Genomic DNA, 23,099 nt, shown 5'->3' on the forward strand with positions numbered 1-23,099 from the left:
TATTTTTGTATTGTGAGTTATCTTTAATTTATTGTCTATTATTATTGTTATTCTTTGAGTTTGAATTTGTGTTATATTATTTTTGTAATCATCTATTTGAAGTCTTAAACGGATGAATTGATGTTTCATTTATTGTCTTATTCTATTATTTCGCTTAATTTGGATGCATGCATGCCTTTCCATTGTCTCATTTTCTGTTTTTGTTTCATGCTACTGTATTCTAAACACCTATTTTTTAAAAATCATTTTATGTTTTATCTTCGTGTTTTTTTTGACAGTTTTTTAAATAAAACAATTTAAAAAACAACTAAGTTGTGAGATTTTTAACAAAAAAGGGTTTATCTGAAAAAACAGAAAATCAATATATTTCTGGTGCTCTAAGGTGCTATCGTTGTTGGATCAATTATCTTAGCTTACTGTGGTGTTTTATACAACAAAATTTACATGTCACACATTCTTTAATTACATTACCAAATACTAGCTGTAGAAGAGAACTGCTTCATTAGAATCAATGCAATATAAGTATGCAACCGTGACTTTACATTACCAAATATCAGTTACATATTTTGGAGTGTCATATTTTACCAGCAGAATCGGGCAGTAAAATGTTTAGGCGCGTGCAAATGGCTTCTATCTACCGATTTTCTTGAATCAGCAAATACGGCGAGTTTTTTCAATGTTGGCAACACCTCGGTTTCAAGCTCTGGCTGATCTCTACATCTAAGTTTACAGCATTTCAAAGCAATTTCGGCTAGTTGGCGTGCTTCAGCGAGTGGCCAATCTTCAACTGACTTATCGAGAAGATCTGATAAGCTGCCGTTGCTAATAGCATTTTCAAACTTAGTTATAATCCCATTGGGATGATGAGCAGATAATAATTGGAGGGCTATTACTCCAAAAGAATAAAGATCTGATTTTGGTCGAAGAGTTCCAGTTCTTGCATATTCAGGGTCTATGTGTTATAGGGTACCCGCGACAACTGTATACCTGTATTCTGTAATATTATCCTCCACTGCATCAGAAATGATTTTTGACAGTCCAACATCTGAAATTTTGCTCACATAGTATCTGTCTAACAAAATATTCCCGGGTTTTAGATCCCGGTGAACTATAGGATCTAGCTTTGCTGAGTGCAGAAAGGCTGAGTCCACAAGCCACTTCAAAAGCTATCCGGAATCTAGAAGACGTTGGAAGAGGAGTTTTGCCTTCTCTTTGAAAGATGTGATCCTCCAGGCTACCATTCTCCATATACTCGTAAACAAGACTACCATTTTCTGGACAGGCTCCAAGTAATAAGACAATACGAGGATGCCGCAAATGTCTCCGAACTTCGACCTAAATTTTTTTCACAATAGATGTTTCAACAAGCGCAATCAGATTAATAATGCTGACCATAAGTTAACACTGAAAACTCTCAACAAATTATCTTAAGATCGATCAGAAGAAAACAAAGAGAAAAAAAAAGCTTACGCCTGTAAATCAACAAATAGTCATGCTTCAGCGTGATGGCAATACATTACACCGTCATACCAAAGTTTTGAATAAACTTCCAGTTTTCCAAATCGAAGGCCTATTATTACAATAGTTTCTTTTTTTAACAAGTATTACAATAGTTATAGTGTACATGGCAATGTAAAATTTGCAAATGAGTAGTTGACACTATACATGGAGTATCTGCACTTCAATAAGGGCTAAAACTTTCTTTTTATTCGTTCAAAAGAGTGTTTGCAGGACATTTTTTCATTCAGTCAGATGGTGCTAAATACTTATGACATCACAAACTTGGCACTAGTTTTGTATTTAGACTAGAGCAAGGCTGATTTATCAATTGCAGGGCAATGTGGTTTAAGTTGGCCCCTTGAGACAGCCTAGATGAACAAGGCCAATTGTGGAACTCACGGAGCAAAAAAAATGAAAGAGTCCATTTATAGAACATGTAGAGGAGAATAATACGTCACCAGATCAGGATAGCATCCCTCAACTATATCATCTTCCACAGTTGCCAAAGCACGTGCCACGCCGCTATATTTGCACACTAACTCGATGAGGATTGTGCAGGTTATTACATAAGGAGGGCAGCCCTTTGTGAGCTGGTCCTTCCAGAATTGGATGGCCTGACCAATCTTACAATGATCAAACATGCTTCGTACTATAGTGTTAAAAGTAATAACATCAGGAGGGCAACCACTCAAGCTCATATCCTCCAAGACATCAATAGCAGCACTAAAATGCCCATTTCTATACAAACCACCGATTAGCAAGTTGTGTGTGGGACTCCACCAGACATAACCATGAGTTGTAGAACCTTAGCAGCTTTGTCTGTCAGCTCAAAATTGATTAGGCCCCTAATCAACTTTATGCAGGAAGGAAAATCTGGAATTTGGTTTCCACTTGTTATCACATCTAACAGCCTCACCGCATAAAGAAATTTCAAACTTCCCACGATTGCAGAAACTCATAAGAATCTCATTGTTAGTGACTTCATCATTTTTAAAGGTCCATCTGAAGACAACTTGAAGAAAAATAATGTTGACCAGAATGGTTACTTCCATTGAATTTTGTCTCGATTCCCATCTTATATCCATTCAAGCTCCCCTCTTTTAGGTTTCCCTTGCTCACTCCATCAAGACATACACTAGCTTGCTTCCCTCTACACGCCAATAGAGAAGCAGTTGCTCCTGAACCATAGATTCGTTCTGCCTCAGTTTACATCGAGTTTTTTCATTACACTTAACTGGACAACTAAATGGAATCAGAACCCTCGCACGTGAAGGATGGCTAGTTCCACAACTGAGATCTGCTTGATGAGGGCATGATTTCGGTCCTTGCAAGTTATGAGACTCAGTTATTGATGTCTGTGGTGTAACGTGTAAGCCATTCCTACTCCTTAATTAATGCATATATAATCAAAATTTTACGACATTATTATTCCGATGTTTTCTTTTTTTGGGAGCATAGATAAGGAGAATCAATCTGCAGTTTTTTTTTAAAAAAAAGAGTAAATTTCAGGGTACAAATAGGAAAAAAGTATCAGTATCAAAAGAAATGCAAAGAACAATGTTCTTCTACGATAGCAGGACAATCTCCACACATACCACTCCATACACACACAAAACCTCCACCTCAGGGACTCAAGTCGTTATGTTTCACTTCCGCATGATATTATTTACTATCATGTTAAACTTTTGGGCATAACTTAGATCGGAAACTCCAATCTAATAGGCTAAAATAAGTAATGAACGTTGTGGCTTTACTTGCAAGCATGTCCGATCCCTCAGGCTAACAGCTACACCTACCTTGTAGAAAATATCAATAAAACAAACATTCTAAAAGTGATAAAATTTCCAGTTCACATGACGAATGGAAAGAGGACAAAAATAATTGAGCTTCAGGTAAGCACTTCAATTTCCCCTTACATCACTCCCCCTGAATTTCGACAAGAGCACAATAGAACAAGAGATATCATTCCATGGATTTCCTCATCGAATCGAAATCGAACCTTCAAGTGAGTACGGAGGCACGTTGTGTTTAATGGCAGGAGGGGGTTAGAGTTTATGGAACACATAGAAACTATCGAATCAGCGAATGGGGACAATCGCTTTGTCTACTTTGGTATTGTTACTAACTTCTACCACGTCATTTTTAAGGCAAACCTTAAAATAATAAATAATGACTCCGAATACTACACTAACAACTGTATGTATACAATTATGATATGATGTCCATCCACAATGTTTAATATTACACATTTCATATTTATATCAGCCATGTAATTCTCCCATGCATGCCCAAAAACTGAGGTTACTTTCAGCGTATGCTTTGCCAACGGTGTATCCCAATCACCGTATTTTTCCATAGTTAACCCACATAAAATTACTAGGATTGGATACATTGCCATTAATGGATTTCTTGAAACCACTCGATTACTGGATTTATTATAACTACTCGATTACTGGAATGAACGCACCACCGTACCCATGGCTAAAAGGTAAAGTTTTTTCGACCTAAAACTGAGGTGCTCTACTCACAGTTTTTGCGAAAAACAAATGATACCCCAGGGATGAACCCATCAAGATCCGGCTCAAACTCCCGGCCCATCTCTAAGGCACACAGGTGAATGGCCCATGACAAGCCCAGGTATTCTCCTATAAATACCAGGTTTGAGCGTTCAGTTGAATTATTCACTATATTGTTTTCAGCAACACCCTTAGATGCTCCCCCCATATATCCTTAGTCTCTGACTTGAGCGTCGGAGGGGCTACGCCAGAACACCCTCCTGGCCCCCTTCTAACGGTCTTATTTGTGATTTCAGGCTCAGGACAATTTCAAACCTGCATCTGGATTAGTGGCCCTCGCCGGAATCGGACCCTAAATTTCCCGTGAGTATCACTTGGCGTCGTCTGTGGGAAGTCTTGAGTTGAGACGTAGAGATGGTAGGCAGGAAAGGAAGTAGAAGAGCTACCTCAGCATTATCGCGTCCTCAGAGGGGACTCGAACAGTCTCATGTTGAGACAAGACATGAACAACCGCGTCTTGAGACGAGACAAGAACAACCTCGTCAAGAGAGAAGAACTGAGCAGCCCCTTCACGAGACAAGGGTCGAGCAAACCCGTCCCAATGAGAACGTGGGGAACTTGACCCTGGAGCAGTTGGGCCAATTTATCACCCGGACAGTGGATAAGGCCATGAAAAGGAATCAAGAGTCTGTGTTTGTAGAGGAACAGGCCGCCCGTCAGGAACGTGAGGAAAATGTTGAAGTCCACCAGAGCAGGGTGGAGGAGACGCAACCCCTCCCAACTGGGGAGATTAGTGAGATGAGGGAAATGTGGAAGGAGATACGGAGGTTGAGGGAGCAGGTAGGAAGCAGAGCGCCGGTACTCAAGAGAGGAAGCCCTTTTTCACTAGCCATCTTGGAGGAAGGGCTTCCTCCGAATTTCCGACAATCTAACATTGGTGAGTATGACGGACATACTGACCCTGAGGAACACTTGGGGAGATTTGAAAATGCGGCTTTGTTGCACCAATGTACAGATGGAGTCAGGTGCAGGGTGTTTCTGGGCACGTTGGTGAGGTCAGCCCAGAAGTGGTTTAACACCCTGCAGCCCAACTCCATACGTTCTTTTGAGGACATTTCAGCTGCCTTCTTGCACCGATTCGCTAGCAGCAAGAGGGACCAGAAAAATTATTTGAGCCTGTTCGTGATGAAACAACAGGAGTCTGAAACTTTGCGAGAATTTGTCCAGCGTTTTAACAATGCAGCGCTGGAGATACCATCGGCTACCCCGGACATCATGATAAGTGCCTTCACCCAAGGCTTGAGAGGAGGTGAGTTTTTTAAATCACTGGTCAAGAAACCTCCGTCGACCTATGATGACTTGCTGGCTCGGGCGGAAAAGTATGTAAATCTAGAGGATGCCCAACGGTATAGAAGGATGGAGCAGCGGCCCGGGGGAAGTAGGATGGAGGGGGGAGAGAGAGGAGGTAGGAAGAGAGGTTCAGGGGAGAAGGAGGAGGACAGAAATAGAAGTAGAGGACAATTCTCATCACATGTTCCTCTAAACAGGAATCGCGATAAGGTAATGGAGGTGAGGGAGCCAGAGGGAAGGTGGGAGAAGTCGCAGAGAGCGGAGGGCGGTGTTAGGATGCCTCCGACGGACAAACGAGAGGCATCCTCATCCGGGGACCGACCGAAACCTCGCCCGTCTCCTAGGCGAGGTCGAGGTCCTCCTTGGATCAACCAGAGGGTCGGAGAGCCGAGAAGAGAAAGGCGGGGTCAGGATGTTCCTCGGGAACCTGTCGAGCCGAGGAGGAGAGCAGATGAAGATAACCACCCCACGAGAGGAATGATTCACATGATCTTGGGGGGTGCTACTGATGGAGACTCTGGGCGAGCTCGAAAAGCACACGGGAGGAGGTTGGAGAATTTTGAGATATCCAGGGGTGCAGACTTATCCCGAGATCCTGTCATCAGCTTTGGGCCGGAAGACCTTCAAGGTATCGTGGCTCCTCATAACGATGCCTTGGTGGTGACAGCCACTATTGCCAACTACGATGTGGCAAGGATCTTCATTGATAATGGGAGCTCTGTAAATATATTGTTCAAGAGCACGTTGGATCAGATGAAGGTGGAAGGGTTCGAGTTTGATCCGGTCTCCACTCCTCTGTATGGGTTCGCGGGACATGTCATTCCGCCGCTGGGTCAAATTACTCTTCCCCTATCTTTGGGGCGCGACCCTCGACGGGTAACAAAGATGATAACATTTACCGTGGTGGATACCCCCTCATCATATAATGGAATCCTTGGGCGGCCAGCCTTAAAGGATTTCAGAGCCGTAGCCTCCACGTATCATCAGAAGTTGAAGTTTCCTGTGGGGAAGGAAGTGGGAGTCTTGTGCGGGGAACAGAAGGTCGCACGTCGGTGTTATGAAGGGACGGTGAAGGAGGAGGGGAAGAGGGCGCGGGTGGAAGTTAATATGATTAGAAGAGGGAGGAGTGGGTTGCCCGTAGCGAGAAAGGAGGTTTGGGAGGTTATGGAGGAAGAACCGGAGGTCATAGTGCTGGGACCCGAAAAGAAAATGCTCAGAATAGCCCGTGACCTTGACCTAAGGGTTAGGGAGGAACTCATTGCTTTCTTACAGGCCAATTTCAGTGTGTTCGCTTGGTCAGCTCAAGAGCTCACTGGGACGGCCCCGGATGTGGCGGAGCATCGGTTGAACATCTTGCCGAATGCTCGCCCAGTAAAACAGAAGAAAAGACATTTCGGACCTGAGAAAGATAAAGTTATACAGAAAGAGGTCGGTGAATTGCTTGAGGCTGGGCACATTCGAGAAGTGCACTTCCCTACTTGGCTATCGAATGTTGTCCTAGTCCCGAAGAGATCAGGGAAGTGGAGGATGTGTGTGGACTTCAGAGATCTCAACAAGGCATGTGCTAAAGATTGTTATCCTTTGCCTCGGATAGATCAGTTGGTGGACTCCACAGCTGGACATCAGTATTTGTTCATGCTGGACGCTTATCAAAGGTACCATCAAATCCCTTTGGCTGTGGAGGATCAAGATAAAGTGAGTTTCATCACCTCTGAAGGAACTTTCTATTACGTGGTTATGCCCTTTGGACTCAAAAATGCCGGAGCCACGTATCAAAGATTGATGGATAGAGTCTTTTCTGAGCAGGTGGGAAGGAATGTCGAAGTGTACGTGGACGACATCATGGTAAAGTCTAAGGATTCAACCCAGCTCATACCTGACTTAGTGGAGACCTTTTCCACCCTCAGGTCCAATAGGCTGAAGTTGAATCCTCAGAAGTGTATTTTTGGGGTGAGGAGCGGGAAGTTCCTGGGCTATATGGTGACAGAAAGGGGGATCGAGGCCAACCCCGAGAAAGTTCAAGCTATCCAAGATATGGTCTCTCCCCAGGGACCCAAAGATGTTCAGCAGCTGACAGGTAGGATTGCTGCGCTGGCACGCTTTATCTCGAGGTCCGCCCACCGAAGCTTACCATTCTTCCGGACCTTGCGTAAAGCGAGAAAATTTGAGTGGGGTCCGGATTGCGAGAAGTCTTTCACAGAATTGAAGGAGTACCTTGCCGAGCTTCCTGTCCTGGCCAAACCGGCGGTGGGTGAGCCTTTGTGGGTATATTTATCTGCCACTGAAGGGGCTGCAAGTTCAGTCCTTGTTAAGCTAGATGGGTCAGTTCAGCAGCCGGTGTACTATGTTTCGCATGCACTCAAAGGGGCAGAGATCCGATACTCGGGGTTGGAAAAATTGGCTTTGGCTTTGGTAGTGACAGCAAGACGCTTGAGGCCCTACTTCCTATCTCATCCGATTGTGGTGCTCACTAACAGTCCATTGGGCAGAATCCTAACTCATTCGGATATGTCTGGCCGTTTGATCAAGTAGAGTACTAAGCTAGGAGAGTATGACATCCAGTATGAGCCAAGAACATCTATCAAAGCACAAGCCTTAGCCGTTTTTCTGGCTGAGACCGTGCATCAAGAAAATGAGGACCCTTGGAAGGTGTATGTGGATGGTTCCTCTTCGAAGGAGGGAAGCGGGGTGGGGGTGGTACTGATTTCACCAGCTGGGGAGGAGGTGAAATTAGCGGTCAGGTTGGATTTTCGAGCATCCAACAATGAGGCAGAATATGAGGCTGTGTCGGCAGGACTTCGAGCAGCCATGAATGTGGGAGCTACCCGGGTACTTATTTTTTCTGACTCTCAGCTGGTGGCACAACAGATAAAGGGAGCGTATAATGTGAAAGATGAGAAACTTATTGAGTATGCTCGAGAAGTGGACAGGGTCAGAGAGAAGTTCACAGAGATCACATTTGTACAGATTCCACGGAAAGAGAATGAAAAGGCAGACACTCTGGCCAAAATGGCTGGGACAATGGGAAGTTGGAAGAATAGAGATGTGGTCTTTCAGGTCGAACTCGCACCTCACATGAGTTCACCTGTAGTTGAGCAAGAGGAAGAGGATTGGAGAACCGCTATAACTAATTACTTGAAGGAGGGAAAGCTTCCTGATGACCCTCGCGAGGCTCGTAAGTTGAAGACGAAATGTTCACGTTATGTGATAGTCGGAGGAGTGTTGTTTAGGACGTCTTTTGCAGGGCCGCTTCTTAGGTGTTTGAGTTATCAAGAGGCTGATTATGTGCTCCGAGAAGGTCACGAAGGATGTTGTGGAAATCATCTAGGGGCTTATGCATTGGCGAGGAAAGTGTTGCTCACCGGTTATTCTTGGCCCTCAGTGCTGCATGATGCTCAAGAGTTAGTGATGTCTTGTGATAGTTGTCAACGTCATGCCCGGTTGCAGCACCGACCGGCCGCGATGATGAAGGCTGTCACGGCCGCTTGTCCTTTTGACCAGTGGGGAATGGATATTGTGGGACCTTTTCCTATAGCTCCTGCTCAGAAGAAATTCTTTTTGGTAGCAGTTGACTATTTCTCAAAATGGGTGGAAGCAGAGCCTCTGGCCAGAATCACTGAGAATGACGTCCTGAAGTTCCTGTGGAAGAGTATAGTATGCAGATACGGGGTACCTAGGAGACTGATATCCGATAATGGGAGACAGTTCCAAGGGGCCAAGATCCAAGCTTGGTGTAAAGAGATGAAGACCCAACAAGTCTTTACCTCTGTAGCTTACCCGCAGAGTAATGGTCAGGTGAAGGTGATTAATCGGACGCTGGTGCAGGGTCTAAAGGTTCGACTTGGCAGAGCTAAGGGTAATTGGGTGGATGAGCTACCAAGTGTCCTATAGGCATACCGAACCACTCCGAGAGAAGGAACCAAAGAAACTCCTTTCAGTTTGGTCTATGGTAATGAGGCAGTGCTCCCGGCTGAGATTGGGTTGGAATCGGCAAGAGTAGTGTTTTATGACGAGGACAATGATGCGAGACGCGCTACTGACCTTGATCTTTTGGAAGAAAAGAGAGAGGCTGCTAGCATTCACATGGAAGCTTATAAGAACCGCATTGCACAGTCTTATAATCGAAGAGTCATTCAGAGAAATTTTCAGGTAGGTGACTTTGTTCTGAGGAAGGTGCAAGAGGAGCAGAGGGGAAAATTGGTCCCAAAGTGGGAGGGTCCCTTCAAAGTGATCGAGAGGCTGAGCTCTGGAGCCTATTATTTAGAGAATGCGCAAGGCAAGGCTTTGAAGAGGCCTTGGAATGCTTATCACCTTAGGAAGTATTATTCTTGATTCTATCATTGATGTATTTTATTTTCTGAATTTTCCTATGTAATCCGTTGGAATTCAATAAAATCAAGTTCTTCTTTTCAATTCATGAATGTTGTTGTATTGTGATGGTGAGAAAAATTTAATTTTCCTACTAAGGCATCGCCTAGTAGAGGAGCAGAGTGCAGGAGAAAAATTAAATTTTCCTACTAAGACACCGCCTAGTAGAGGAGCATCGTGCAGGAGAAAAATTAAATTTTCCTACCAAGGCATCGCCTAGTAGAGGAGCAGCGTGCAGGAGAAAAATTTTATTTTTCTACTAAGGCATCGCCTAGTAGAGGAGCAGCGTGAAGGAGAAAAATTAAATTTTCCTACTAAGGCATCGCCTAGTAGAGGAGCATCGTGCAGGAGAAAAATTAAATTTTCCTACTAAGACATCGCCTAGTAGAGGAGCATCGTGCAGGAGAAAAATTAAATTTTCCTACTAAGGCATCGCCTAGTAGAGGAGCAGCGTGCAGGAGAAAAATTAAATTTTTCTACTAAGGTATCGCCTAATAGAGGAGTTCGAGGGTGGAGGTCTTGAATCTTATTTTTCTGCTAAGGTGTCACCTAGCAGAGGAGTTAAAGGGTGGAGGTGTTGAATCTTATTTTCTTGCTAAGGTGTCACCTGACAGAGGAGTTAAAGGGTGAATGTGTTGAAATTTTTTATTTTCTTGCTAAGGTGTCACGTAGCAGAGGAGTTAGAAGGTGGAGGTGTTGAATTTTTATTTTCCTGTTAGAACATCGCCTAGCCGAGAAGCTAGAGGGTAAGGGCGTCGAATTTTTACTTGCTTGCTTAAGGTATGCCTACTAGAAGAGAAGGAGAGTTGGATATTTTATTAGCCCTTGTGGTTTAATAACATCAAAGATAAATTCGTGAGAAACAGTAAATTCAAATGCAAAATACTCAAGATTGCATAAAAACGAGTTTCAAACATGCCAAAAGTGTGCGAAAGGAAATAACCAAGTGTAAACATCGCAAAAGTCGCATAATCCTACGGAAAGTAAAGCAGTGCAAAAAATAACATAAATAAAGGAGTTCGGTCTAAGAATCGGGGGGGAGACTCGATATGAAGCCCTCAAGGTCGATGAAGTCAGTAGGGGCCCCTGGCGGAGGATAGCCCTGAGCCTTGAAGAGGCTGACTACACCCTCGAAACCCACCCCCAGGTAGTGAAAAGCTTTCGGACCACAGATCTCGAAAAATTCGTCGGATTTGAGAAATTCCTCTTTGAAGGAGGAGGCTTCTGCAGCATGTCGTGCCTTGGCGTCTGTAAGTTCAGCATGTGAATTCTTTAATTCTTCCTTCAACTTCTGGATCTATTTAGCTTGGTCCTCTGTCAGCCGCTGAAACTCCTGTTTCTCCTTCAAGAGCTCGCCACATTGAGCTTGGGACTCCAAAAGCTCCTTAACGTGTGTCGCTTTCGCTTCATCTAGGGTCGCCTGGAGTTGGTCGCAAAGAGCCTTACTTTCGCGTAAGTCATGGCAAGCGCTGGACCGGGTAGCATTGGCTCGCTCCACCAACTCCCCTAAGTACATCATGCCCTGAGTAAGATAGATAAGAGTGAAAAAACGACAAGAAAAGCAAGCATATATTGAATATCAGCCTAGAATCTGGAATGAGAAGTATACCCCAGCGATACTGCTGCATGTCCGGCGGGTAAGATCAGACCATCCCAGTGAACTCATGAACGTCGCATCTGCGTGGGAAGGAAGCTGATACAATATATTCTGAGCTAAATGAGAAGGACCTCGACCAACGATGACCGACTTCGGCGTGTATAAGGGGTGTATACTCGGCCCGGTGATAGGCCCATCATCCGACTCGGGTGCTTCTGGAGAGGAGACCGTTGTGGCTGAGATCTCAGAAAACTTGCGCTTGCTCTTCTGTGGAATAGACGGGCCAGAGTCGGCGGATGTCTTTTCTTTGCCAGATGGAGGATGTGATTCAGCCTGAGGAGGTGGGGAGGAGGCTCGCTCCTGAGTGGAAGAGGAGGAGCCTGCCTTCTTCTTCTTTGCCGGGGTGGGCAGGCCAGCAGGTTTTGTCGCGGTGGTAGAGCATGTTCCCTTCATCCCCGTCTTGAGTGCTGAGGCAACTGACTTCTGAGGTACTAATGATGAACCCTCAGTCTTCTTCTTTGCAATTTCACGGAGAAATAGAACATTCATAACTCTAGTACCTGCAAGCAAAGACAATAAACCAGATGAGAATGTTATCAAGTAACGTAATAAGTAAAAAGAAAAACGAGAAACATAGAAAGTGAGAGTATCTACCAGCATTCTTCTTCAGCTTAATTTTCGCGGGACTTAACCCGGCGTGGCACAGAAGATCTTCAGACAGGATTTGGGGAATACTAAAACATCGATCTCCTAACACACTCATTATCTGCAGATACTCCTTATCTTTCTTATAATCCTTGGAAAGGTCGGGCTTAGTGAAAGTAGGGTACCAATCCGTAAAGCAAGTTAATTCTTTAGGAGGCTGGATAAAGAAGTAATATTTTTTCCAGTCCTTCACATGGCTGGGGGCCCCGTCGAAAAGTTTGTGGCTGGACCGGGAGGTCACATAGAAAGGTCCCTCTTTTGATCTGGACAGAACTAAGAAGTAGGAAAAAGTGGTGCAGCTCAAAGGGAGATCTAAGGCCCTGAGTAACACAACGAAACAACTTATTAAACGTAAAGCATTGGGCGTGAGTAAACCTAAATGCACCTGGTAGTGCTTGTTCAATTCTTGGAAAAAATCGCACAGGAGGAAACGAAGACCGGCATCAAAATGATGCTGAAAGAAGGTATAATAGCCCTTGGGGGCTAAATAAGGTCGGTCCTCTGGACTAGGAATGATAATTTGGTGAGAAGAGGGAATATGCCACAAATTCTTAAGTTTTGACTCACTACCAGGAGGGATGTGAGATGACAAGTGACCGTACCATAAGTTATCTGCTTCAGATATGTTCATTTGTTGGTTCACGTGACGGACTTCCTTACCAGGACGATTATGTGTGGTGACTTCCTCCTCATGGGAATCGAGGGTAAACTCAGGATCGGCTAGGGAAGTCCTACTCTGGCTAGACTAACGTGATTCACTAGACTCGCTAGACCCGCTGAACCTCTCAGAATCACTTGAGGAACTAGACTCGAAATCGGAAGAAGACATGGGTGCTAATGATAATTAAACAGATAGGGGAGAAAACTGACCCGGAAATAACGCGGGAGAATACTCAAAAGATAGGACCGCAAGAACGAACAAGTGAGGAGCTTGGGACGAGCGTGCGTGCGCTGGCAGGGGCGAGGGTGCGCTAGCAATGGCGAGGGCGCGTGGGCAGGCGAGCTAGCAGGGACGATGCGCGGCGAGGGCGACGCACAGTGGGGCGAGGCGAGCAGGAGATGGGCGAGGCGCTGGTGCTGGGCTGGGCTGTCGGCGAGGTGGAGGCTTGCACGCTGGCAGGGGCGACGCGCGGCGAGGGCGACGCACGGTGGGGCAAGGCGAGCAGTAGATGGGCGAGGCGCTGGGGCTGGGCGAGCGTGCGTGCATGCTGGCGAGCGTACGCGCTGGGCTGTCGGCGAGGTGGTGGCTGGCGCGCTGGCAGGGGCGATTCGCGGCGAGGGCGAGCGTCTGGCAGGCGAGCAGGAGATTAGCGCTTGGGCGTGGCGCCGGGCGAGCGTGGCGCTTGTGTGTGCGAGCGCTCGGGCGAGCGTGCGGCTGGGGCCGGGGGAGCTTCTGGCAGGGGCGAGGCACACGGCTGGCAGGGCGAGGGCGCTCGGTGGGCGAGGGTGCTCGGCGGCGGGGGCGAGCGCGCGTTGGGGCGAGGCGCTGCCAGGACGTGCTGAGGGCGAGGCGCGCTTGGGCGGGACGCCGGGAGAGCGTGGCGCTTGTGTGCGCGAGCGTGGCTCGGGCGCTGGGCGAGCGCGGCAGAGGCGAGGGCTCGGCGGCGTCGGGCGAGGTCACGAGCGTGAGTGTAGAGTGAGAAGGTGGCCTGCGATGGTGGAGAGCTGGTGAAATAGTAGCAGAGGAAATTATATATGGGATAAATGAAAATGAAGTAAGGAGGGAACCCATATTTATAGGAGGAGCCCAGACCAAATCTTTCCTTTCAAGGCAGGATTACGATTTGATTTCTTTCCTTCAGAACAAGATTGCGATATAATTTAATTTGTTTCCAAATCTTTGGAGACTGACGAACGGCAAAAAGAAAATGCACGTCCTCACCCTTGCGAGTGATTCTTTCTGAAGAGCTTTTGGGGGCGTTGCCCCCAAACCCCCACGACCTGACCGGGCAGGCCGATCCCCGTAATTTTCGCAGTGGTAAACATCGTTCGTTAATGCAAACAAAATAAATTTTTCTAATACGGTACGTCCTCATCGCCGATAAACCAAGGACAACACGATTAATCGAACTTTGAACCTACGATTCAGTTCGACTTGGGAGGGGGAGACTGGTTATACCCCAGGGATGAACCCATCAAGATCCGGCTCAAACTCCCGGCCCATCTCTAAGGCCCACAGGTGAATGGCCCATGACAAGCCCAGGTATTCTCCTATAAATACCAGGTTTGAGCGTTCAATTGAATTATTCACTATATTGTTTTCAGCAGCACCCTTAGCTGCTCCCCCCATATATCCTCAGTCTCTGACTTGAGCGTCGGCGGGACTACGCCAGGACACCCTCCTGGCCCCCTTCTAACGGTCTTATTCGTCATTTCGGGCTCAGGACAATTTCAAACCTGCGTCTGGATTAGTGACCCTCGCCGGAATCGGACCCTAAATTTCCCGTGAATATCAACAAACATACCATGTCACACGAATTTTCAAACACCTCAACCTCAGGAGTCAGGACAGTGCATTTTGTAGCCTGACGAAGCAGCAAAAANAAAAAAAAAAAAAAAAAAAAAAAAAAAAAAAAAAAAAAAAAGTCCATCACGAGACAAGGAGGAAGTACTTAAAGCATCGAGCTTCTCAAATACTTAAAATAGGGTTACATTCGAAGCTTAAATTGAGTCCATTTATCTGAACTTGGACAGAGGAATAATTCTTTAAAAAAAATAAAAGATTACGGTGGTCAATTTTACAACTCAGTAACACCCAAATGTAATCAACTAAAAACTCTCTCGTGAAATTCTCTCATGTATATATCAGCTCTATATATCCTCACAAGCACAAATATTGACAGCCCTTGAGATTTTGAAATCAAATCTGTTACCAAGAGTCTTTTAAACTTACCTCGTGACTACGATACTATTCGATAAATATCTAGCTTCATATTTCATTACATCAATGATGATTTCTATCTTCATCAATCCTTCCTTCGTCCTCAAAACGCAGGCTCTCAATACCCTTTATCGCAGAGTCGTAATTAGTCCTCCCATAAGAAGTATATTTTGGTTCAGATGACATAACAATGGGTGAGCTTCTCTGTCCAATTGAAATTTTGTTTACAGTGGCTGTGCTAGCCTCAGGGGTACGAGAACGGGAAGGATCAGAATCATTTCCCATAGTGGAAGTGTCTCGGGTTCCGGATATAACTCCCCGTCTCAGCGATCCGCTGGACTTTCCGAAGAAAGTGGAGCTTGACAACTGCAAATCACCAAAGAAGTTAGACTAATGTAAGACAGCTTGTCTAGGTGTGATATGACTGAAATTTGAAAATGCATGACCATCTAAATTTGTACACACCATGTAATCATTCATTTTACCCAAGACAAGATGTGAACCAGGAAATCGGCATGTCAGAACCAGAAAAAGTTGGGGAATTGGTCCAAATTTCACCCTCCGTCATAAATACTAGATTTGGCTGCCTAAACCCCAAAAGTGGTATACCCAGCATATCTTCAATTTGTTCGACACTGCTGTACAAAGTATTCCATTTAGTGTGGTATTTAAAAAGCCATCGTGGATTCGCTAGTGTAACTATTTTTGTACTCACGATAGCCTTCACTTTCAACTCCTAGCCTACAAAGTGCCCCAAAAGATGACGAATGAACAAATAACTCGATATGCATTTCCAAAGTTCAACACCAAGTATTCTACCTGGCCTGCAACGCCTATTGCCCTCTACAAGTACGATAACAAGAACAGAGCTGTAATCTACAAGTCAATCGTGGGAAGTAAATTTATACCATAGCATCCTTGCTTGTTGAATCGTTTGCCACTGGGCTCTTTTGTCTGGAGAAGCTGCCAGCATTAACAATTTGTCCAGAACTACTCCTTCTAGTTGGATCTGCTGAAGAAGTGGTGGCACCTTGTCTCCCCTCTTCCTCACCTACAGCAAAGTTAAAAAGATAAAAAAAAAATTACCCAAATGTGTGCCAGAAACTATCCATGACGTGGAAGCAACATATAGTCATATACCCAAAGAAAGATCAATAACAAACATATGCAGCGAGGTAAATTGTTAGGAACTTAAACTGTCTAAATAAATCACAATGAATTATGTCTAAGAAAGATGACCAAAGGACAAATCCAAGTTTATGAACCTAGGTGACGTTCAACATTGGGAATTGCAGGGGGGAGTCCAAAGCTCGTTCCAGCACTCGGCCCCTGAAACAAGAAGACATAAAAAAGCATAAAATGGAAATCACGACTCAATGAAATCTCAGCCTCTTTCACTTACAAGAGCTCGGGATGGAGGAGCAGCCATCTGTGATTGCTGACACTTCAAAATAGTCCAATCAAAAATATAATCAAATTGAAAACCTGCAAAAAAAAGGGATAGTAATCTACTATTTATCAGCTTTCTTAGTACAACTGCAAACATGAAAAGAATTGAGGAGTGAAGTTAAAACTTTTCAACAGAAGATATTTCAACCTTCACGAATGAAAAGATCGCGGAATATTCTCTTCAAATACGCATAATCAGGTTTGTCCTCAAAACGCAGTGCACGGCAATAATGAAAATATGATGCAAACTCAGTTGGATAACCCCGGCAAAGCGACTGGAGAAAAGTAACTCAATCGTTAAACCGGCATATAACTATTACCGAGTACATCCAAACTATTATGTTCATCGTAAATTACCTCAATAGAAGTTGAAACCTTTTTCTCGCTAATTTTCTCATATTTCTGTTTCTTAGTGCCTGCTTTTAATCCCTGCCAAGGAAGACTACGCAGTACACATGTCACGGGACAGCTATTGCATTATAAGAACCATGATGACTATGATTTTAAGTAATACTTACGTTCCTCTCAAAAAGTACATGAGGACATATCCAAGTGATTCCAAATCATCTCTCCTGCTTTGCTCTATACAGCGCATGAAGAAAAATTCAAGAAGCGGGAAATTTAAATAACATGAGTTTATGAATCAAATAGATAGTAGAAGGGTAGAAAAGAAACAATCACTTACCAATGCCCAGGTGAGTATTCATGCTGGCATATCGTGCAGTTCCAGTTAAGTTTTTGTTCTCCCTACAGTCAAGATAGATGTAACTCAAAACAAAGATTAAGAAACAATCACATATGCAGAAATACTGATTTCAGAAAACAATATCCAGCATATAATTGAATACGACGTGATCTGCAAATGAAAACTGAGAAGCAAACATGTTGATTTGTATCAAAAGTTGTATTTATGTATCTAATTTCTAGATTGGCATCAGAATACATTTTTGTGCAATGGTCGGTGTATTCAGTTGATAAGCCACTGAAAGAGGGAAAAAATTAATCAATGAAAAGCACTCGCAGTATAATTCAACAATAAAAAATATCGGGTTACAAATTGGTGATTCACATGCAACATTCAAGGGCCAACAAGTCATGTACAACCATGGAGCTAAGTGCCTCAAGATATCTCAAAGGGCTAAAAATCCTATAAACCAATTTAACATAAAGTGAAAGTGAAAACAGGAAAGGAATATCAACCTTTTCAAATTTGAAGCACAAGCAACAAGTGGCATCTACGCAACGGTTACCGACAAAAGTAACTGATTTTCATCTCACCTGTAAGGAATATGTTGGTGGGTTGAACTGTCTCTGTATTTCTTAGCCAGACCAAAATCAATGACATATACCTAGCATCATTGTCAAATTAGCATAATACATCAGATACATGTTCTAATAGAAATGTCCAAATAAAATGAAGAATAGCAGCAAGCAGTGACCTGATTTGCACGCCGTCCCAATCCCATGAGGAAATTATCTGGTTTGATGTCCCGATGTAGAAATGACTTAGAATGGACAAACTCAACACGATTAATCTGACATTAATATTTGAGATAGCTTATTACAACAATTTCTGGAATCTGTATTAAAACGCTGCTACATAATTATTCATAAATTAGTGTGGTCCAAAACAACATATAATAAAGGATTAACCATTTGATCTGCAAGCATGAGAACAGTCTTCAGAGAAAGTTTCCTACTACAAAAATTGAATAGATCCTCAAGGCTGGGTCCAAGCAAGTCCATAACTAAAACATTGTAATCACCTTCCACACCAAACCATTTTACATTTGGTATGCCAGCTGAAAGTTGATGAAAGTGATGGAATTACAACCATGACAACCGTCAAATATAGTTTATGCGAGAAGTCCGTGATTAGATCAACAATGATAAGATATTCTTAATAAAGCATTACTTCCGCCCTGTAAAATTCTGTACAACTTTGACTCATATAGCAATTGTGGATGTTTTGTCTTCACATTTTCCTGCAGATGTCAGAAAACGGACCTCATCAAAAGAGAGATTTCAAGACATACAACTACTCCTAAAAAAATAAAAAAATAAAAGAAAAACAAGTGGGAAGAAAAGGTAGCTTAAAACAAACAAGGGTTAATGGTTTTCTTAATAACAAATAGTTGGAACATTCGTATCACATTTTATTTGTTAATTCTCGACCAATCAACACAAAATGATCAAAGATTTTAAGAGACATAAAAGAATGATGCTTGCAATACTTCAAGGCTCTGCAATCATGGAATAACAATATCAACTGTGCTTGCACAGAAATTTGTTGAAATACTATTCATGACGAGAACTAATAGTCTTATCATGATCGGCCATCAACATATAAACTCTTAATGAGACACAATAAACAGTTTGATCAACTCAAGAGTTAACTTATATGCTTTTTTTCAACTTATACTAGTAGCATAACACATATTTATTTCTTTCGAGAAATATGGTATGAGATGTAATTTCTAAAGGAAAAACCTACTATACCTGCAGAAAAAGATCTAAGGATGAATAAATTCAAGCTAGTTTCAATTAGGGTAGTATCAATACTCAATAGATACCTAAAGTTGGTGGATCTATACGTATATCAATACGATGTATATCAATACGATATACGTATATTGGGATCAAGGGTATGTTTTAGTTTAGATCTAATCAATTTGATGAAAAACTACTAAGGGTTCACATCAAACTAGTGCCCGGTAGAAAATAGAAAGGCCATGTATAAAAAACAATTAATGTCGAAAGAGTCCACAATAAAATTACTATAAAACATAGTGCAAAATTTTGCAATTGCGCTGCTGAGTAGAGCAGTTCCACACCTTCTGTTATATCTGTTCCTCTACAGACAATGAGAAAAACGCGAAACGTCTACATATTAGGGGGCGAATTCATCTAAATTGCAACCTCCTTTCCCCTTACTACCAAGAACCACAACAAAATTATAAGAACCAAGTATACACATCACCAATCATCCAACCTTCATGTGGTCAAGTCAGAGAGAACATTCTAACTCACTTCCAAAAATCTGAAACTCGTAACACATAGAAAATCGTACCAAGCCCACTAAATTCTGGAATAATATGAAACCACAAACCACACGCCACTCCTGAGGATAATTTTCTTTTCCATTCCAAAGCATATATATGATCATGCATCAATCAGTGACTTGATGTATTGTGCTGCGACACCCAGGAAAAAACGAAAATTTACTCAAAAAATGTATTATTAAGCATATATGATACTTCTCAAGACACGAAACTGCCAAAAGAATGACAGAGATCTTAATAATCATATCTTTTCCAGCTCGAATTAGAGAATATTAACTCCTAATAAATGTTTGTATCTTAGACTCCCTATGAAAAACACAAGGAAACCACGAAAGAATTGTGTGCCTGAACATTTTTCCTGAAATGTCCTTGAAGATATAATCTTAATTTCATCCCATGTTGCAGCATCTCTAAAATGTTAGAAATCAAACGGAATATGACTTGCACAAGCAATTAAGCACCATGATTCCAAACTCACCGCTAGCTTTTGCTTTGATAAAAAATAAATAAATTTGGACTTAAAAATTCAAAGAACTCACGAGCTTAATTGCCACCTCCTCATTAGTTTGAAAATTCGTCCCTGCATCAAACGACGACACAATCAATCGACAACTAACCAAAGTGAGAAAATTTTGAAAACAAAATCGCAGAAACTGCACCTAGGTATATCTCCCCAAAAGATCCGCTGCCTATTTTCCGACCGAGTCGATACTTATTCCCCACTCGCGGCTCCATAATTGAGAACACTAATTTTTAAGTTTTCCTCCAGCTACATGAAATTCATTCGCAATCTGACTTCATATCGACCCATCAGAGAAGGTATCGAAGATTTTGGGGCTGCGTTTCTCGGTAATTAAAAAAGCTGCTAAAAGATGATTGATTTGCTCCTTGACACTGCCATAACTACGGTTAGGTTTCAAGCCGGTGAGGAAAATAAATGGAAGAAAGTATTTACTCTGTGTGATGTGTGTGATGAAGCTTAGATTAGATCCAAAAAGAAAATTCCGCGTGTGAGTCACGCGTTCAAAACAAGCGTGTTCGAGGGGTTCGATTCAAGAGTCCAACCTGGCGAAACTTGACATGTCACGTGACGTTTTTTTGAGGTCCCTAAATACAGAGACGTAAATGAACCAAACCGTTTGCGAGCTATTCGAAACTCGGCTCGATAAAAAGTTCGTTTGAGTTTGTTTGTTAATCATATCAAAACAAACCCAAGCTTGACTTTGAGCTCGAAAATTTAATCAAACCAAGCTCAAGCCTAAGGATCTTTGGTTCGTGAACTCGCAAACATATTCGATAATAGGTTCGCGAGCTCGGCTCGTAAGCTCGAGCTCGAGCTCGAGTCGTTTAGGTGGCTCGTAAGCTTGAGCTTGGCTCATTTGTTGAGTTGACAAATAAAAATATTAGCACTAATGTCAATTGAAGGAATTGAATACAAGACATGTTTGAAAAAATGATGAATTCACATCATTTAGTCACAATTACATTTTTAATCTTATTTACACATCATTATACTAAAATGTTCTTTAAAATACAATAAATAAAATAAATTAATAGAAATACATCAACTTATTCTTTTTCCCTGAAAGTTTACATAACCAAGTCATATACAAGTTGAGTAACTTTACTATTAGTCTATGAAGGTTAATTAAAAATTTTACATGCTAAATTGATATACCATTTGACATTAATCAATAATTTAAGTTAATTATGTCGAATTCATTTCATAATTATGTGTTGTCTTCGATCTACTATATTTAATGAATATTCTAAATGTATGATTTTGGTGATATCAGTATATAATGATTATTCTAGATATATGATTTTGGAATGTTCAATAATATACTGATTTATGTTTTTTTAGCTTTTATTTGTGTCGTTTTGGTTATTTATGAATGAATTTATTTTTTTATGTCTGATTTAAAATTAGTTTATAGATATATTTAATTTTTAACAAGCTCGATTCAAACTCAAACTCAAAATCGAGCTCAATTCTATGCTTATCGAGATCGAAAACGAGACGAGCTCAAGCCAAGCTTGTTAAACATGCTAAACAAGCTATTAATGAATCAAGCTCGAGCCTGGCTTGATTAACATGCTAAACGAGCTTTTAACGAGCCGAGCTCGAACTTTTCTCGATCTCAGTAATTTCAATACAAACCGAGCTCGAGCTCGATAATAGAAGCTCGAATCGAGCTCGAGCTCGAGCCTCAAACAATCTTAAACAAACCAAGCTTAAGCCTGATATTTTTTGGTTTGGATCATTTACATCCCTACCTAAATATAAAACTACTAATTTTAATCTATTAATCTCTATAATATTGTTTCAAAAAAAATGGTCTATAATAAAGATAAAAAATAGTGTTTTGGTCTGTTTTTTGCTCTTTTAATTTTGACTTTATGTGATATTAATATTATACTTTTGTTTTTATATTTTTTTCAATTTCAGCAAACATTTTAGTTTTTATTTTTTTAATTACAATAATTCAAATAACACTTTAGTCCCTTGATAAATTGTCAAATTTCACTTTAGTACCTCGATAATTATAAAAAACTGTACATACACGCACCACGTGTGCAAAGTAGCTAGTATATATTAAACTTTATATTTGATTTTTACTTGGTTTTATTTTATACATCTTTGTAAGGGACGTTGTACAGGAAATAAATATATATTGTGTGTATCAGAATTTAGTGTTGTACTCGGTGTTGTCAACACGACACACAACACGGCAGCGAAAATTAATTATTAACACACAAATATAATTTTAATAAATAAACACCAGTTATAAATTATGCACAAGTACGAATACTTGTGCGATGCCTCATGGCAAAAAATTCACTAGAAAATATGTAAATCGTTTACACCAAAACAATACTAGTGAAAATAATAAAATCAAATTCCTTGACACTCTAAAGAATTAAAATATGCATCAAAAACCCAAATCAAATCTAGATGCATAAAATAAAAATGTGTTGCTTAAAATCAAACGAAACCACTCTTCGATCAACACTCTGCGTCAGTGTTGTTCTTCAAGTGTTGGCAACACCAATCGGCAACACAGTGAATCTGTGAATCAATCACCCAAATTCTTCACACGAAAATCTTCAATATCTGAACTCAGTATATGTTCAGAAAAATTCCAGCAGCTCTCCCACCCTGCAAAGTGATCACCCAATCACACAAAAACGTCTCATCAAAAATAGGCTCGGCACTCGTGTTTATCTTCTATGCAAGAACTCCTCTGCCGACCTTCCTCAAACCTCACGAAAATACAAACACGAAAAGCTCCCACGAAAAAGACTCTCTTCTCTTCTCTAGACTCCTTTATGCGGCTGTAAAGTGCTTCATATATATAACCATTGCTTGACCTAAAAACTATTCCATAAAAGAGTTATAAAAAATATGGAAACAAGATTTCATTAGATATAAAACTCTTTTAAACAAAGATAACATATCTTGGAGATAAAATCATATTAAAAACAAATCATATAATATCTATAGATAAATCAATCAAGATCTTATCATCTAGAAATAAATCAAGCAAAATATTATAATCTAGAAATAAATCAAATAAAATTTTTTAATCTAGAAAGGCAAAATCTTAAATTGATATTATCAATTTAACAAAATAATAAAGGAATAAAATATTCTTTTCAATCTCCTCCTT

General features: G+C 41.8%; 2 protein-coding genes and 1 pseudogene across 2 annotated transcripts; 1 reads left to right on the forward strand and 2 right to left on the reverse strand.

Moving 5' to 3' along the window:
• Nucleotides 1–543: 543 nt before the first annotated feature.
• Nucleotides 544–4,224, reverse strand: LOC140977767 (U-box domain-containing protein 34-like; annotated as a pseudogene).
• Nucleotides 4,225–4,685: 461 nt separating this feature from the next.
• On the forward strand, nt 4,686–8,694 carry LOC140977769 (uncharacterized). Its single transcript, XM_073442502.1, has 3 exons — nt 4,686–7,778; nt 7,899–8,570; nt 8,665–8,694. The coding sequence occupies exons 1-3, from the start codon at nt 4,686–4,688 to the stop codon at nt 8,692–8,694; spliced, it is 3,795 nt and encodes a 1,264-aa protein (XP_073298603.1).
• Nucleotides 8,695–14,748: 6,054 nt separating this feature from the next.
• On the reverse strand, nt 14,749–20,406 carry LOC140977355 (casein kinase 1-like protein 1). The gene is made up of 14 exons (XM_073442083.1): nt 20,088–20,406; nt 19,968–20,008; nt 18,282–18,351; nt 18,020–18,168; nt 17,806–17,901; nt 17,645–17,715; nt 17,052–17,113; nt 16,885–16,948; nt 16,724–16,808; nt 16,515–16,641; nt 16,320–16,402; nt 16,183–16,246; nt 15,826–15,968; nt 14,749–15,283 (listed from the first exon to the last, which is right to left on the reverse strand). The coding sequence occupies exons 1-14, from the start codon at nt 20,161–20,163 to the stop codon at nt 14,981–14,983; spliced, it is 1,434 nt and encodes a 477-aa protein (XP_073298184.1). The 5' UTR covers nt 20,164–20,406; the 3' UTR covers nt 14,749–14,980.
• Nucleotides 20,407–23,099: the final 2,693 nt, after the last annotated feature.

The sequence above is a fragment of the Primulina huaijiensis genome, chromosome 5 (genome assembly GCF_012295235.1).
Source record: "Primulina huaijiensis isolate GDHJ02 chromosome 5, ASM1229523v2, whole genome shotgun sequence".
Lineage (NCBI taxonomy): Eukaryota > Viridiplantae > Streptophyta > Magnoliopsida > Lamiales > Gesneriaceae > Primulina > Primulina huaijiensis.

Bases quoted from the DNA above. Each gene is read 5' to 3' on its own strand.
- LOC140977769 (XM_073442502.1), top strand. From the start codon at position 4,686: ATGAAAAGGAATCAAGAGTCTGTGTTTGTAGAGGAACAGGCCGCCCGT. The intron at 7,779-7,898 runs GTAGTGACAGCA...TTGATCAAGTAG, and splicing joins AAAAATTGGCTTTGGCTTTG to AGTACTAAGCTAGGAGAGTA. The intron at 8,571-8,664 runs GTGATAGTCGGA...TGCTCCGAGAAG, and splicing joins AGACGAAATGTTCACGTTAT to GTCACGAAGGATGTTGTGGA.
- LOC140977355 (XM_073442083.1), bottom strand. From the start codon at position 20,163: ATGGAGCCGCGAGTGGGGAATAAGTATCGACTCGGTCGGAAAATAGGC. The intron at 16,403-16,514 runs GTTGAAATATCT...TTTTTTTTGCAG, and splicing joins CGATCTTTTCATTCGTGAAG to GTTTTCAATTTGATTATATT. The intron at 15,969-16,182 runs GTTCATAAACTT...ACTTTGCTGTAG, and splicing joins CAATGTTGAACGTCACCTAG to GTGAGGAAGAGGGGAGACAA.